The 16,405-nt window shown below is 43.2% G+C and overlaps 1 protein-coding gene across 5 annotated transcripts in view; it reads left to right on the forward strand.

Moving 5' to 3' along the window:
- The first annotated feature begins 3,530 nt into the window (after window positions 1-3,530).
- The window catches only part of abhd6b (abhydrolase domain containing 6, acylglycerol lipase b), a 20,387-nt gene continuing 7,512 nt past the window's right edge, over window positions 3,531-16,405 (forward strand). The window contains exons 1-5 of one of the 5 annotated variants that reach the window (XM_079525733.1): window positions 3,531-3,565; window positions 11,677-11,762; window positions 13,126-13,261; window positions 13,798-13,957; window positions 15,107-15,223. In XM_079525733.1, coding sequence (XP_079381859.1) covers window positions 13,137-13,261; window positions 13,798-13,957; window positions 15,107-15,223 — 402 coding nt within the window. In that variant the 5' untranslated portion in view covers window positions 3,531-3,565; window positions 11,677-11,762; window positions 13,126-13,136. Of the gene's footprint in view, window positions 3,566-3,609; window positions 3,656-4,278; window positions 4,395-11,676; window positions 11,763-13,125; window positions 13,262-13,797; window positions 13,958-15,106; window positions 15,224-16,405 lie in introns of those variants that run through there. The other 4 variants (XM_079525735.1, XM_079525734.1, XM_079525736.1 and 1 more) reach the window with 4 other exon arrangements.

The following is a 16,405-nucleotide window of genomic DNA, read 5'->3' on the forward strand; positions in this document are numbered from 1 at the left end:
CACCCAAACCTTGCATGCACACTGCCAGTAGGAACCACACAGAACTATTTTTATATTTCACATAATGTTTAATACTTACATTTCAAATACATCAAATACATTTGGTTCCATTTGTACATCTATAACTCGGTTATACTCAGTATATAGGGGTCCTTGGCGTAACGCATACCATACTGGGGGTCCTTGAAATTAGAGAGCATATCTGTCTTATAGGCGACTGACGTCATAGATGACAAGTCAAGGAACCACAGTGAAGCCATGCCACGTTCCATTACACGTTTTGCTGAGTTAAACCCCCGTAGCCTGAACGTGATGTCATTAAGTTAGAGTTATAGACCCCCGTACATAAGCTTTACCTAACTTTGCTACTACTTTTGCTACTCTATGCTGCTGCATTGTCTGAAGGAAGCCAAAGAAAATTAAGTTTTACTCGTTATGTACACAAGATGTAACAATAAAGTACAACCTTGAACCTTCCCAAGTGGATTTATTTTACTGTCGGCGCCAAGGTTTGTGGTTATTCCCTGCAGGCACCAACCTCCTTGTGTTTGTTTATGGTTATATTCCCAGGCACCAACCTCCTTGTGTTTGTTTATGGTTATATTCCCAGACACCAACCCAACCTGCTTGTGTTTGTTTATGGTTATATTCCCAGACACCAACCTCCTTGTGTTTGTTTGTGGTTATATTCCCAGACACCAACCCAACCTGCTTGTGTTTGTTTATGGTTATATTCCCAGACACCAACCTCCTTGTGTTTGTTTATGGTTATATTCCCAGACACCAACCCAACCTGCTTGTGTTTGTTTATGGTTATATTCCCAGACACCAACCTCCTTGTGTTTGTTTGTGGTTATATTCCCAGACACCAACCCAACCTGCTTGTGTTTGTTTATGGTTATATTCCCAGGCACCAACCTCCTTGTGTTTGTTTATGGTTATATTCCCAGACACCAACCTGCTTGTGTTTGTTTGTGGTTAATATTCCCAGACACCAACCTCCTTGTGTTTGTTTGTGGTTATATTCCCAGGCACCAACCTCCTTGTGTTTGTTTGTGGTTAATATTCCCAGACACCAACCTCCTCGTGTTTGTTTGTGGTTAATATTCCCAGACACCAACCTCCTTGTGTTTGTTTGTGGTTAATATTCCCAGACACCAACCCAACCTGCTTGTGTTTGTTTATGGTTATATTCCCAGACACCAACCTCCTTGTGTTTGTTTATGGTTATATTCCCAGACACCAACCTGCTTGTGTTTGTTTGTGGTTAATATTCCCAGACACCAACCTCCTTGTGTTTGTTTGTGGTTAATATTCCCAGACACCAACATCCTCATGTTTGTTTATGGTTAATATTCCCAGACACCAACCTCCTCATGTTTGTTTGTGGTTAATATTCCCAGACACCAACCTCCTCGTGTTTGTTTATGGTTATATTCCCAGACACCAACCTCCTCATGTTTGTTTATGGTTATATTCCCAGACACCAACATCCTCATGTTTGTTTATGCTTAATATTCCCAGACACCAACCTCCTCATGTTTGTTTATGGTTAATATTCCCAGACACCAACCTCCTCATGTTTGTTTATGGTTATATTCCCAGACACCAACCTCCTCGTGTTTGTTTGTGGTTAATATTCCCAGACACCAACCTCCTCGTGTTTGTTTGTGGTTAATATTCCCAGACACCAACCTCCTCATGTTTGTTTGTGGTTAATATTCCCAGACACCAACCTCCTCGTGTTTGTTTGTGGTTAATATTCCCAGACACCAACCTCCTCATGTTTGTTTATGGTTATATTCCCAGACACCAACCTCCTCGTGTTTGTTTATGGTTATATTCCCAGACACCAACCTCCTCGTGTTTGTTTGTGTGGTTAATATTCCCAGACACCAACCTCCTCGTGTTTGTTTGTGTGGTTAATATTCCCAGGCACCAACCTCCTCGTGTTTGTTTATGGTTAATATTCCCAGACACCAACCTCCTCGTGTTTGTTTATGGTTAATATTCCCAGACACCAACCTCCTCGTGTTTGTTTGTGGTTAATATTCCCAGACACCAACCTCCTCATGTTTGTTTGTGGTTAATATTCCCAGACACCAACCTCCTCATGTTTGTTTGTGGTTAATATTCCCAGACACCAACCTCCTCGTGTTTGTTCATGGTTATATTCCCAGGTACCAACCTGCTCCTGGTGGGCATGCACGGCCCCTCCTCCCCCTGTGAGCGCCTGTCCATCCACCACCTGGGGAACAACCGCTACGACGTGAGCTACGTGGTGAAGGAGACGGGACGCTACGTCCTCATCGTCAAGTGGGGAGAGGAGCACATCCCCGGGTCGCCCTTCCACGTCCTCGTAGCATAACTCAGTGGTTCCCAAACTTTGTCATGTCAAGGACCCCCAAATTGACAATCATTAGCCTGTGGACCCCCATTCGAAAAATATATGCCAAGGAAGCCCCATAAGAGAAGATTGTTTTACAGCTCTTGCAGTGATTTTCCCCCGATTTTCATTTCAAGGACCCCCAGGTTTGACCTGAATTAGGCTACGGACCCCCCATTTAATGGCATTCCTATCTCTGGAACCCCAATGTATATTGTAAAATCAAAGTTAATTTAACTCTGAGAGTGTACACTCTCCATTTGTACACTCTCTGAGTATCAGACCCATAAGGGTCCATTTGGTTCCTAACTATCATTTAGCTGGGGACCTCCTGGAACTCTCTCAAGGACCCCTAGGGGTCCCCGGACCTTTCTTTTTTTTCGTATTTTTGTAAGAATCTGTAAAACGATTATGTCACATGGTAGACGGGTTTTCTCTCCTATGAGACACAGTCCAAGTAGAAAGAAATGGTACCATTTTATCACGAGCATTACTGAGGACCAATTCTATGAAGATAAGTATGAAAATGGATGAAGTGGTCCTTTAAGTAAAAGTATCAATACCCTATTGTAGATATACTCTGTTACAAAGCCTGTTATTCAAAAATGTACAAAATTGATCAAAATGTACTTAAAATGCCGTGCAGTAAAAGTACGCATCATGCAGGTCCCCATTTCACACGTTTTTAAATGTATAAAATGTATAGAAATAGAAATAGCAGATCCGTCGTCGCAAACCGTTGCGTTGTGAGCTTGTAGATCTACTATTTTCAAATTGCCAAAGTATATATAGGGTCTGAAGTGGTTTCATAATAATAATCTAAATATACAAAGTAACTAGTAACTATAAGTTGTCAAATAATTGTAGTGGAGTAAAAGGTACAATATTTGCCTCTGAGATGTAGTGGAGTAGAACTTAAGTAAAATGATTGAAATGTGAAAATACGTAAAATCCCTAAAAAAAAACACTCCCCATGACATAAGAGTCACCTAAACTCTCACGGACATGTTTTACAATAAACTCAAACATTATTTGAGCTTGAAATCAATTCAAATGACAAACGTTAACTAAACACATTCCTCATGCCAGCACATAGCCTACAACCACCCCTCTCCTCCACAGCACTTGGCACCTTCCTAATCAAGAGGATTATTGCCAACAGCAGTGCAGCAGAGACAGGTGACTATAACAAACAAATCAATGTTTGCAGTCCTTGCATGTTCCAGAAAGCAGTCGGATATAGTCGGTATGTGTGTCTACGTACTGTAGGTAAACTGTTCAGGTCGAGACCCAAAAGAGAGATTTATAGACATAATTAACTAACTAGTGAAAATAGCAGATCTACAAGTGCACAATGCGTCGCTTCGCGCCACGTTTTTTATTTATGGAATTTATTAGATTTGTTTGTTTGTTTATATATATATTTTCTTTCTTTTAAGACAAATCTTTTGAAATAGATATACTATAGGCCTATATATTTTTGAGTGGTGTAAACCACTCCTACAACTGGCTTTTGTGTGCATAAAAAAATGACCATGGTTGCTATGTTAAAAATAATTTCTGACGTAATTAAATCACACCCGGGTGAACTGGATGACCGTAGCAACCGTGGTCATTTTCTCTGCATAAAAAAAGCCAGTTGTGAAATCACATCCGGGTGTGATTTCATTACGTCAGATCAGAGCTGATCAGGCTACATAATACCTTACCTTATTTCATTACGTCAGACATTACGTCAGACCACAGCTGATCATGCTATATAAAACCTTACACCACTCAGTTCACACGGGTGTGATTTTTTAAATGTAGGGGAAAAAAAGGGATTTCTACTTGAGTCCTGACCCATAAAAATTGGTCTGTGACCCACAAATGTTTCCCGACCCACTGTTTTGGAACCAGTGCTGCCCCGTGGGCCATGCAGGTTCCTCTACCCGGCAACAGAGAGAAACCACATGAACCCCTAGCGTCTCATTGGTCCAAACGCTGGCTGGCCATGATGTCATAACAGGTGACAATGTGACCAAACTGATCTTAAAGCTCACAACGCATCCATCGTGTTGCGGAAAAGGACGGGGCCAAGTACAGAGCCCTGGGGTACCCCGGTTAATGACATACTGCAGGGTTTTGAGTGGTTTATTCTGAACGTGTATAAATAAACACCTAAATGGACCAGAAAGAGTTGCCACATTTATACACTTTCAGAATTAAATAAGCACAGGTTGTTTTTTTTATGTTTGAAGTTCCTTACTGCAACTGCACCTTTTGTCAAATGAAAACCGGGTGCATTTTGTAATCACTGTAATCATTTCACTTTCTGCTTTTGTATTTGGGTATCGTGGTTTGGTTACTGGTGGAATGGTGTTGAATTTACAGTGCTTAGAATAAAGCGGGGGCTCGCAACTCACTTCTGAACGCTCCAGAAAGTAGGCCTATATGTAGTATGTAGTATTTGACACAAAACCGCACAAAATACGACCAGTTTTGTTTTGTCGCAAATGTTTTTTTTGGGGGGAGGGAGCATTCAAAAGTGAGTTGCGACCGTGAGCCCCTGCTTTGTTCAACTATTTCTGTTTCTACAGTTTGGCTCAGACCACTGTCCTATATTCTCTCTTTGAACTTACAGTGCTTTATGCCACATTATGTACTTCAGATGATCTTTGATCTTTGTGATCTTTTTATGTGCATATCTATAGATACAATGAGTAGTAGTTTATTACAAAAAGGTATTTTATACAGTATACAGATTATTAAATCATTTTTTTTTAACAAAATATATAATAAGTTATATCAATTATGATATAGAACATTGTGTTTATTATTAAATCAAGACTGAAACCTTTAATGGTGTTCTGCATGGGTCTTCAACAGGGGGTCTGGGACCCCATAGCAACTGTGTCCAAAGTGTGTCCAACTGTGTCCAAAGTGTGTCCAACTTGTGTCCAAAGTGTGTCCAACTGTGTCCAAAGTGTGTCCAACGTGTGTCCAAAGTGTGTCCAACTTGTGTCCAAAGTGTGTCCAACTGTGTCCTGCAGCCCGTGGGCCGCACTTTGGAATTCACTTTGGGGCGAATTTATTGTATACAGCCGGCAGCTTCATACCTGAATTGTGTTATGAACGGTCCGCCCAACAGTATATGGGATATTTTTACGTTCAAGTTTTTTTAACCAGAGTATAATGTGTCAGTGTTCCTTGTTCCTTGTATTTATTTTATTTTTTATTTTTTTAAACTTGCTTGCTTGGTTATACATTTGGTAATGTAACATGAGGCTGAGATACACTTGTTGTTCACAGCACACACCTGACAAAAGACCATTGTTATTAAATATTGATCATGATAGTTAACCCTATAACCCCGAAAGCACGGGGGTGTTTAGAACCATCAAATCAGGGCGCCCAGCGATTTGCAGCTACGGAGCGCATTTCAAGGTGCACCATGCAGGCGCCATCTTGGATGTAGCTGAAGTAGCTAGATGTAGCCAAAACACCGCCGAGGCGATCGACAACAACGGGAGGTATGATTACTTCTAACGCGACTAGCGACGGAACCGCGATGGGCCGTCAAAAACATTAGAATAGGCCTATCTCACAGCCCCCTTTCCACGCCCACTTCCGGTAGATAGTGGTGTCATTTAACATTAGGCATTACCACTTTTTTTCTCTGGAGAATCTAAGTACATTTCCTAATGTTAAAATGTCAAAGACCGATAATAATATGAAGAAAACAATGGTATAGAGCGTCGCAGTCCCGCCTCCTACCCTGGACCAGGAAATGAAACCCAATGCATTTTTCCCATAGACATTTCTTAAAGTATTTATTTAAAGACGGTTACGCCGCGGACAAAGCCAACTCGAGTCGTGATAACTCATGACAACACAAACAATATTTTGGACCAAACAAATAATTACAAAGAATAAAAACAACAAAAAAAGTGTTGTAACCTGCCGTTTTTTTCTTCTTTCTAATTATTTGTTCGGCCCAAAAAATTGTGTTTGTTGTCATGATTTGTCACGACTCGAGTTGGCTTTGTCCACGGCGTAAACGTCTTTAAATAAATACTTTCTGAAATGTCTATGAGGAAAATGAACGGAGAATCATTTCCTGGTCCAGGGTAGGAGGCGGGACTGCGACGCTCTATAACAACTCAAATAAGTAGAATAAACCTTACCTTTACAAAACGGTAGTTTGTGGCTTGTGAAAATACCTCTTTTAACATGGAAGCCTATGGGCCGCAAAAAAAATAACACCACTATCAACAAAAGGGGGCGTAAAAAGGGGGCAGGGAAATGCTGTGAGATGAGCCTATTGGACAGATTGATTTAGATCAAGAGTTATTCAGGTTTTGAGATTTTTCATCATCCACTAAAATGGAGGGGGACCACTTTGGATGACGTCCCAACTGGAAATGACATTGAATGTTGCTCAACAGGCGCTCCCAGCCTGTGGAGCGCTGCGCTCTGTTAGGATATCATTAATGTTCCGTCCTGTGGTTAATCTCCGTCCTGAGCGCTGGGCGTTACTAATGTGATAGGACGGAAACCTCCGTTTATGCCGCTCAGGGTGTTAAGTAGAATTGTTTAAATCCGAAGCTAAATTATGTATTTGGCCCTTAGGGTGTTTTAATGTTTTCTAATATGGCTCCCTTTGAAAAAGGTTTGGGCATCCCTGCAGGGGGTCCTGGTCCTCAGGGTGTTAAAGGAGAATTCCATGCGGCTTTCTTACCTTTATTTGTATAGTTGTTACGTCCCCACCAAAGAGGTCCAGGTGTTATTTCGTGCAAAAGCGCATTATTGGCTATTTCCCCTACCATAAGCCTTCAATGAATTCCATTGAATTGCACTGAGTTGAATGGGCCAATGGGGTGTTGTGCTAATTCGCTTATTTCCATCGCTCAAACATCAATCTATTTTATCCTCTCTTCATAATGTAAATAGTATCCCAAGCGGCACACTTTACTACTTATTTCGATGGAAATAAGCGAATTAGCACAAAAACACAACCCCCATTAGGGGAACTAGCCAATAATACACGTTTGCACAAAATAACACCTGGACCTCTTTGGTGGCGACGTAACAACTACAAATAAAGGTAAGAAAGCCTTCTAGCATGGAATTCTCCTTTAATACAGGGGAGGCCAATCTTTGTATGATAGGAACTTTATTCTTTTATAATATTTTACTGAAAATAGCCGATCTAGAATCTCTGCAGTCTCAAGCTTGTAGATCTGCTATTTCAGTGAAGAGGTTTAGTGTCGAAAAAAAGGGTCAAAGGAACAGGAAGGGAACTCGCAGTGTGAGTTTGTAGATCTGCTATTTTCTGCATAGCTTGCAGCAGATCACATATATATGTGGCGAAGGGGATACTGGTGGTCTCTACTCTAGGCTTACTGTCAAAACGATCTGTTTGTCAGGATGGCGTTCTAAACTGTTCAAGCTTAGCGTGTTGGCGTTCTACTCACCTGAGTTACCTGGCCACTGCTACTGCTGTTCGGTGAACGTACATCTGCCCGTGCATCATGTGGATCTACAAACTCGCTGTGAGCTCTGCTCCTGTGGACTATCATGTCCATATTGATATATCCAGCGTCATCTTTGATCCAATATATGAGCGCGGAGCTCCTCCAGTTTCGATTCCACCGGCTTGATCCCCCGCCTGTACTGCACCGCTTCCCGGACATCGCATGCCTTCCTCATCGGAGGTACATCCATCGCGGAGCCGGACGAAGTGTCCACATCGATGACTCCACTGTTATCAACTCCATCTGGTCTTCCACCCGCCGTCACCCTCGGAGAACCATCCGGAGGAAGGTGGATCACAGCGCGTTGGCTCACCTGGCTAGGTCGGCTAACGTTGGCTTCTCCAACCAACAGTCCGACGTCAAATTTTGATTATTTAACATCCGCTCCCTCACTGGCAAGGGACAACTACTGCAGGACCTCCTCCTCGACCGCAAGTACGACTTTCTTTGTCTAACGGAGACGTGGCAACATCCTGACGACTTTTCTCAGTTGAATGAGTCTATTCCTCCTGGGTTTGTTTACACCTGTCAACCCCGTCTCACCGGCAGAGGAGGCGGTCTCGCGATATTACACCGCGAGACCTGGAAGGTCTCAGCTGTCACCGTGCCAGTGTCTCGTTCGTTCGAGTCCGTGGCTATACAACTCAATGGACCCACTCCAACTGTTTTAGTCAACATATACCGCCCACCCAAACCAAACAAGGATTTCACTGATGAATTCACCACATTTCTCACTCACATTTGTTCACTCTCATCTAATATAATTTTGGTAGGTGATGCAAATATTCATATGGACAATATAAATCATGCTCTCACTAAGGACTTCATTTCATGCCTGGACAGTTTTGGTCTTCAACAACACATTGATTTCCCTACACACTCTAAAGGTCATATTCTGGACATTGTCTGTTGTTCTGGTGTCACTCCTCTCACCTGTTCTCCCCATCTCTGACCACATGCTCATTTCATTTAATTTAAATCTGTTACTGTCCAAATCCAAACTGTCACGCACTATGTCCTTCTGCAATATCAGAAACATTAATCAAACCGACCTCACCACTGGTATTGACTGTTTTCCCGCCATCACCCCCCCATGCACCCCAGAACAGCTGGTTTCCTCGTACAATGATGGTCTCCAGACTCTGCTGAATTCACTTGCCCCCCTCAAAACCCGGACTGTTTCATTCCCCCACTCTGCCCCCTGGTTCTCCCCCCACCTACGTCAGCTAAAAGCAGAAGGTCGCCAGCTGGAGCGGCTTTCCAATAAAACTGGTCTCACTGTCCACAAACAGATGTACCATACCCACATCCTTCACTACAAAGATGCCATCTCCTCAGCCAAATCTAAATATTTCACAGATAAAATCACTGCTGGTGCTGGGAACACCAGGGCCCTGTTTTCAGTGGTCAATAACTCACTCCGCCCCCCAGATTCCCTCCCCCCACACTTCTACTCCACTGACCACTGCAACTCCCTGATGTCATTTTTTAATACAAAAATATCCACCATTCATCAGCAACTGACCCCTCACACGTCCAGTTGTCCGCCTCCTTTTGTTCCCCCCCCCGCTCTCTCTACCTCTCTCCTGCTTCGAACTCCCCACTGCCGCTGATATATCTAAACTCATCCGGACATCCAAGCCATCCACCTGCCAACTTGACCCCCTGCCATCCTCCCTGGTTATAGCCTCCCTCCCCTCTCTGCTGCCCCTGATAACTGCCATCATTCACTCCTCCCTCACCTCTGGTTCTGTCCCTCCATCTCTCAAAACTGCTGCAATCACACCTTTACTGAAGAAACCTGGTCTAGACCCCAACATCTTCAACAACCTTCGCCCCATCTCCAACCTGCCATTTCTTGCAAAAATTCTGGAAAAATCTGTTGCTTCACAGATTCAAGCCCACCTCACCAGCAATAACCTCTATGAACAGTTTCAGTCCGGTTTTCGCCCCCGTCACAGCACAGAAACAGCCCTCCTCAAAATCACAAATGACCTCCTGTTAGCTGCTGACTCTGGACTAGTATCCATCCTCATCCTCCTGGATCTGAGCGCGGCTTTTGACACCATCTCCCACTCCACCCTCCTCGAGCGACTAGCATCCATTGGCATATCTGACACCCCCCTAGACTGGTTTCACTCATACCTCTCTGACCGTACTCAGTTCATTCAGCTCAAATCATTCACTTCCCATCCCTCCCCCATCTCCTCCGGTGTTCCCCAGGGCTCCGTTCTTGGCCCTATCCTATTTATCATCTATCTCCTCCCCCTTGGACAGATTTTCCGCAAATACAACATCCTTTTCCACTGTTACGCGGACGACACCCAGCTCTACGTCTCCTCCAAACCCTCTTCCGGCTTCCCACCCTCCTCCCTCTGTACCTGTTTGCAGGAAATCAAGTCCTGGTTCACCTCTAATTTCCTCAAACTGAACAGTGACAAAACCGAGGTAGTCCTCATTGGTTCCAAATCCACACTCACCAAGCAACCCAGTTTCACTCTCACCATTGACAACTCCTCAGTTTCCCCCTCCCCTCAGGTTAAGAGTCTGGGTGTCGTCCTCGACAGTACCCTATCATTCCACACCCACATCAACACCACCATCCGGTCCGCCTACTTCCACCTCAGAAACATCAACCGCCTCCGCCCCTCTCTAACTCCCCACAGTGCCGCAATCCTGGTTCACTCTCTTGTCACCTCCCGCTTGGACTACTGTAATTCCCTTCTTTTTGGTCTCCCCCACAAACTTCTCCATAAACTCCAACTGGTCCAGAACGCTGCTGCCCGGATCGTCACCAGAACCCCTGTCATCAGTCACATCACCCCTGTACTTCACCAACTCCACTGGCTCCCCATCAAATACCGCATCGACTTCAAGATCCTTCTCCATACCTTCAAGGCCATCCATAATCTCGCCCCCCCATACCTGTCTGACCTTGTCCATGTCAACATCCCCACCCGGTCTCTTAGGTCTGCCTCCTCAATCACCCTGAAAGTTCTCCCAGCCCGTCTCTCCACCATGGGGTCAAGAGCCTTCAGCCGCTCTGCCCCCCACCTCTGGAACTCCCTCCCCCCTGACATCAGAAACATGGACTCTATCACCATATTCCAAACTCACCTCAAAACCCACCTGTTTAGGCAGGCATATGGCTGACCTCTGCTACAAGCTGTGCCCTAGTTTTGTTTTGCTTTTAAACTGTGTTTTGTTTCAACTGTTTTTAACCTGTACGGCGACCTTGAGTGCCCTGAAAGGCGCCTTATAAATAAAATGTATTATTATTATTATTATTATTATTACTACAAATGTATGGAATTTTCCCTTCATGGAATTACTAGAGGAAAAAAATAATTGAATTCACTTTGAAATTTGAATTAGGCCTAGTGAAAAATGCTTGCTTTTATTGGGCATGTTTCTTGAACATATTTTGAAATAATAATAATAATAATAATAATAATTTAATTTAATTGTTTTGAATTAAAAAAGCCGAAAATTGGTCTGCTTTTACTTTTTACTCCCCTCATATTCAAGTCTTGTCTGGCCTGTTTATGTGGTGCGTTCACTTTAAATGATTGACCCGATAATGTAGTGGGCCGTTTGTCATCCGTTAATCAATAGTCTGATCAGAACCTCTGCTCTCTGTCAGGAGGACTATACTGTTCTTCATTTTCATTTTAGACATATTCAGCGATCAGAATATAATATTGTTTTACTTTCTTCAAACTCCTCTCTACAACAACAAAAAAGTAATATCTACATCAATCTATGTGTAAATAGATTAGAATCTGCTGGATTGTCATCGTCAATAGTCGGCTTGTGACAGAAAATACGAGGAATTTAAAAAAAGAAAATCAACCGATGAAGTAAGTTTACATATATTTTTTAAATTGAATTTCAGAAATAATGTACTTGGATTATAGTGCATGATTCAACACAGAATGCAAGTTGGATGTCAATGTAGATAATTTTGGAGAGCTCATGCTTTTGAAAGTGTCTCACCACGACAACATGACACAAAGCATTGTACTCACTGTATGTGTGTCAGATATTGATTACAAGTTACCCTCCCCCACCATGTTATCCATGGGTTACCATCTGGCATGCATGGGTATACATGTACAGTTGGGTGCCACCGATATTGTCCCTTATCATTTGACCCATTTAGGCCTGACCTCAAAATTTAAAAAAATCCTTCTAAATCCTCTGTTTTCTGAAATAAATATTTTCACGATTTTTCAAAAATAGCAGACCTACAAGCTCGTAGCGCGCCACTCGGTGGCGCGCTATGAGCTTGTAGATCTGCTATTTTTCAATAGCTAAATTATAACAATGTTTAAAACACCAAAAGGGGTTCCCGCCCAAAATGTGTTAACTGTCCTTTTGCGCAGATCACGCAAACCTCAGCAAAAAGAAAAGGACAATATCGATGGCCTCCAACTGTATAGTGTTGTAGTCGAGTCCACCTAAAGCAAGTCCAACTCAAGACTCGAGTCTGAGGGAGGGGGTCCGAGTCGATACAGAGACCAGATTTTTTTCCCCCCTCATTTGATAAACACTGTGAGAGCAGGCGTCGGCTACACTCCTGTCTATAAGCACCAAACAGCTCTCGTTTGTTAATGTGAAGACTCCTGATGGGTATAATGCATTTATGTCATTGCATTGCATATAGTGACTCGTGACTCGAGAGGACTTGATGATAGGGAAAAGTCCCGGATCCCTTGGTGCGAGACCGAGTCAAGTCCAATGTAATCAAATTAAGGGCGAGACCGAGACGAGACCGAGTAGATGGCGATGTGGACTCGAGACCGGACTCGAGACAAGTCAAGGACTCGAGTACTACAACACCTATGTCTATTGGCATATTTCATGTTATCCAGGGGTTACCATTATGGGCACGAGTGATCATACTGCAATATAATGTGTTGATGGCTGCTGATCCACATTATAATAATAATAATGTGTTCATCTCTCCAGGTGAATCCATCATGGCTCCTGATCCACATAATAATAATAATAATAATAATAATAATAATAATGTGTTCATCTCTCCAGGTGAATCCATCATGGCTCCTGATCCACATAATAATAATAATAATAATAATAATAATAATAATAATAATAATAATAATAATAATGTGTTCATCTCTCCAGGTGAATCCATCATGGCTCCTGATCCACATAATAATAATAATAATAATAATAATAATAATGTGTTCATCTCTCCAGGTGAATCCATCATGGCTCCTGATCCAGAGGTGTTGAATCTGTGTGTCATTGCCGGGGCAACGCTGGCCATTCCCATCCTGGCTTTTGTGGCGTCCTTTCTGCTGTGGCCCTCTGCACTCATAAAGGTCTATTACTGGTAAGTGTGTATGTGTGCACGTGCGCGTTCGTGTGTCAACAGAAAGAACACACTGCTAAGGAAAATGTGACGAAAGCTGCGAAGCTGCAGTTGAACATTTAAAGGAGCATTCAGGGATTTGGGTGATTTGGAAAACCACCCAGTCCGCCCCAGTAACAAAATGTGCACATGCACGCTCTACAGTGGGGGGAAGTGCAACAGGCCAACAGCATGTGCACCAAGGCCCGCCCCCACTCGATCATGATTGGAGGAAGGCCCCTCTCATCCTGATTGGATGACGGTTTTGCCACCCGCCACCAAAACTGAAACTAGGGTTTTTTGACCCCAGGGGCTCACTGGGGACAGGGAGGAACTCCTTATATGGTCAGCACACTCTATAGTAGGGAGGATTATCCAGAAAAAAAGAAAAAATAAGTGATATTTGAATTAAGTAAAATCACTGAATATACCTTTAAGTGTCACCATCCTCTCCTCCTCCTCCTCCCATGAGGTACTGGAGGAGGGTTTACAGATCTGTTATCATCTCTATACTGTAGGTACTGGAGGAGGACCCTGGGCTTGCAGATCCGTTTTGCGGACTGTGGAGGATATCGTTTCTGCTTCTCGTCCAGAGGAAAGGCAGGAGGTCTGAGGCCGTCCATCCTCATGATGCATGGATTCTCTGCTCACAAAGACTCATGGCTCACTGTCGTCAAGGTACCAACAAACAAACTACTATTAAAACTAATACCAATACTACTACTACGGCTACTACTAATACTACTACTACTACTACTACTACTACTACTACTACTACTACTACTACTAATACTACTACTAATACTACTACTACTAATACTACTACTACTACTACTAATACTACTACTACTAATACTATACTTACTAAAGCCAGGTCAACACTGCCCTGACGATCGGCTCACACTCATGGCTCACTGTCGTCACTCGTCAAGGTACCAACATACTAATACCAATACGACCATATATGGAGGCGGGGGGTGACGGCGCACTGACGGGAATTGCACGTTTTCAGAGTAAATGCGACCTGTGGTCGCAATTAATCTTAAAGGACCACTTCACCACTTCTCAACCTATCTTCATATAATTGGTCCTCACTAATGTTCATGATAAAATGCCACAATTGTTTTCTACTCGGTCTGTGTCTGATGGTAGGGCTGTGGGCAGTTCAGAAACCCGTCCACCAGTGACATCATCGATGGGGAATCCAAGCCAATATAAACTGCAGACTTTCTATTCCTTGAAAAGTTGCAATGCGTTAATGGAAACCATCGTTCTCACGATAATCAAAATCTAAATATTTTTTTTTTATCCCATGATTTTTTTTCACCCTGTGTCAATTATCTAGACTTAGAATTATCTAGATAATTCTAGATCTATTGACAGGGAGCGTGCAGACCTCGCCCTCAGGCGTCTTACAGGTTATTATTGTTAGTAGTATTATTATTATTATAAAAAATGGTGCTAAAACAAAAATACATCGCATGGATGCACCTGGGACGTATCCTCAGTGATGTATCCCAAGGTCATCAGGGTTTCGGGTCTCCCAACATCATACCCCTCACTCAGGGGACCCAGCCGGGGTGATCAAGTCCCGACTTAAGTCCATAGCTACCCTCGATCAGTACCATTAGGGAAAAACCAGGGCCACACAATCCGTTCCTCCTGAACTACTCTGCCGGGACTGGGAGGTACTATTCTGGTGTGTGGAAGGACTATAGGCTCTGTGGGTTGGCTCCTGTCCGGGCCCCTCCTACGTCTCACCACCAGGTCCAGCCCCTGTGCGTTGCTGGTGGTCATTTCATTAATTAATGTCTTTCTTTTCCTCAGTATCTGCCTAAACATTTGCACATAGTGTGTGTGGACATGCCCGGCCATGAAGAAACCACTCGGACCAACAACTCAGACGACTACTCCATTGAGGGACAGGTCCGGAGAATCCGTCAGGTAGAGCTAAGCTCTCACATCACACGTGCTGTGCAGAGCTGTTAGCTCATTAACCCAGGGGTTCTCAACCCGTGGGTCGCGACCCCTCGGGGGGTCGCCAAATTATTTTAGGGGGTCCCCAAAATATTTTCAAAAAAAAAAAATATATATATATATATATTTTTTAAATTTTATTTTCACGATTTTTCAAAAATAGCAGACCTACAAGTTCATAGCGCGCCACTCGGTGGCGCGCTATGAACTTGTAGATCTGCTATTTTTCAATAGCTAAATTATAACAATGCTTAAAACACCAAAAGGGGTTCCCGCCCAAAATGGTTTAAGGTTATTGTAGCAGTCAATTTATATTGGGGGTCGGGAGGGGGCGGGGCGGGGGTCCCGAGACGTTGCCAAAGCATTTTCGGGGGTCCCCGGCCAAAAACGTTGAGAACCCCTGTTCTAAATGATAGTTTGGAACCAAATGGACCCTTATGGGTCTGTAACTCTGAGAGTGTACAAATGTGTACACTCTCAGAGTTAAATTAACATTGCTTTTACAATATAAATTGGGGGTCCCAGAGATAGAAATGCCATTAAATGGGGGTCTGTAGACTAATGTGTGTCAAACTGGGGGTCTTTGAAATGGTTTGAGAATCTCTGCTAGAGCCGTAAAAATCTTCTCTTATGGGGGTCTGCGGGGCTAATTAGTGTCATTTTGGGGGTCCTTGACATGAAAGGTTCGGGAACCACTTCCATAGAGCTCCAGTTCTAAAGGGGGGAGGGGACTTTTCTTTATTATTTCCACACAACAACTCTAAGGTATATTAATGACATACAGTAGTTCAATGTTGAAAATGAGTGGTATCAAAGTCAAGGGATATATCATCGCATATTCTTAAAAATGTAACTGGCATGTCTAAAAAAAGAAATGGTAAAAGTCAATGTTGACTGTCTTTCGATTTGAAATCAATCCACTGAACCTGTGTGTGTGTGTGTGTGTGTGTGTGTGTGTGTGTGTGTGTGTGTGTGTGTGTGTGTGTGTGTGTGTGTGTGTGTGTGTGTGTGTTTGTTTGTTTTAGCCTGGCTAATAAGCCAGACTCAAATCACACTGTGTGGTATTTGAGTCTGGAGATGCTGTGTATGGATCTTGTTTCCCGGGGGGCGGGTTCAAACATTTTCTCTTTGACGCAATTGGTCAGAGCT

The sequence above is a fragment of the Electrona antarctica genome (assembly GCF_951216825.1).
Source record: "Electrona antarctica genome assembly, chromosome: 2".
NCBI classification, from domain to species: Eukaryota; Metazoa; Chordata; class Actinopteri; order Myctophiformes; family Myctophidae; genus Electrona; species Electrona antarctica.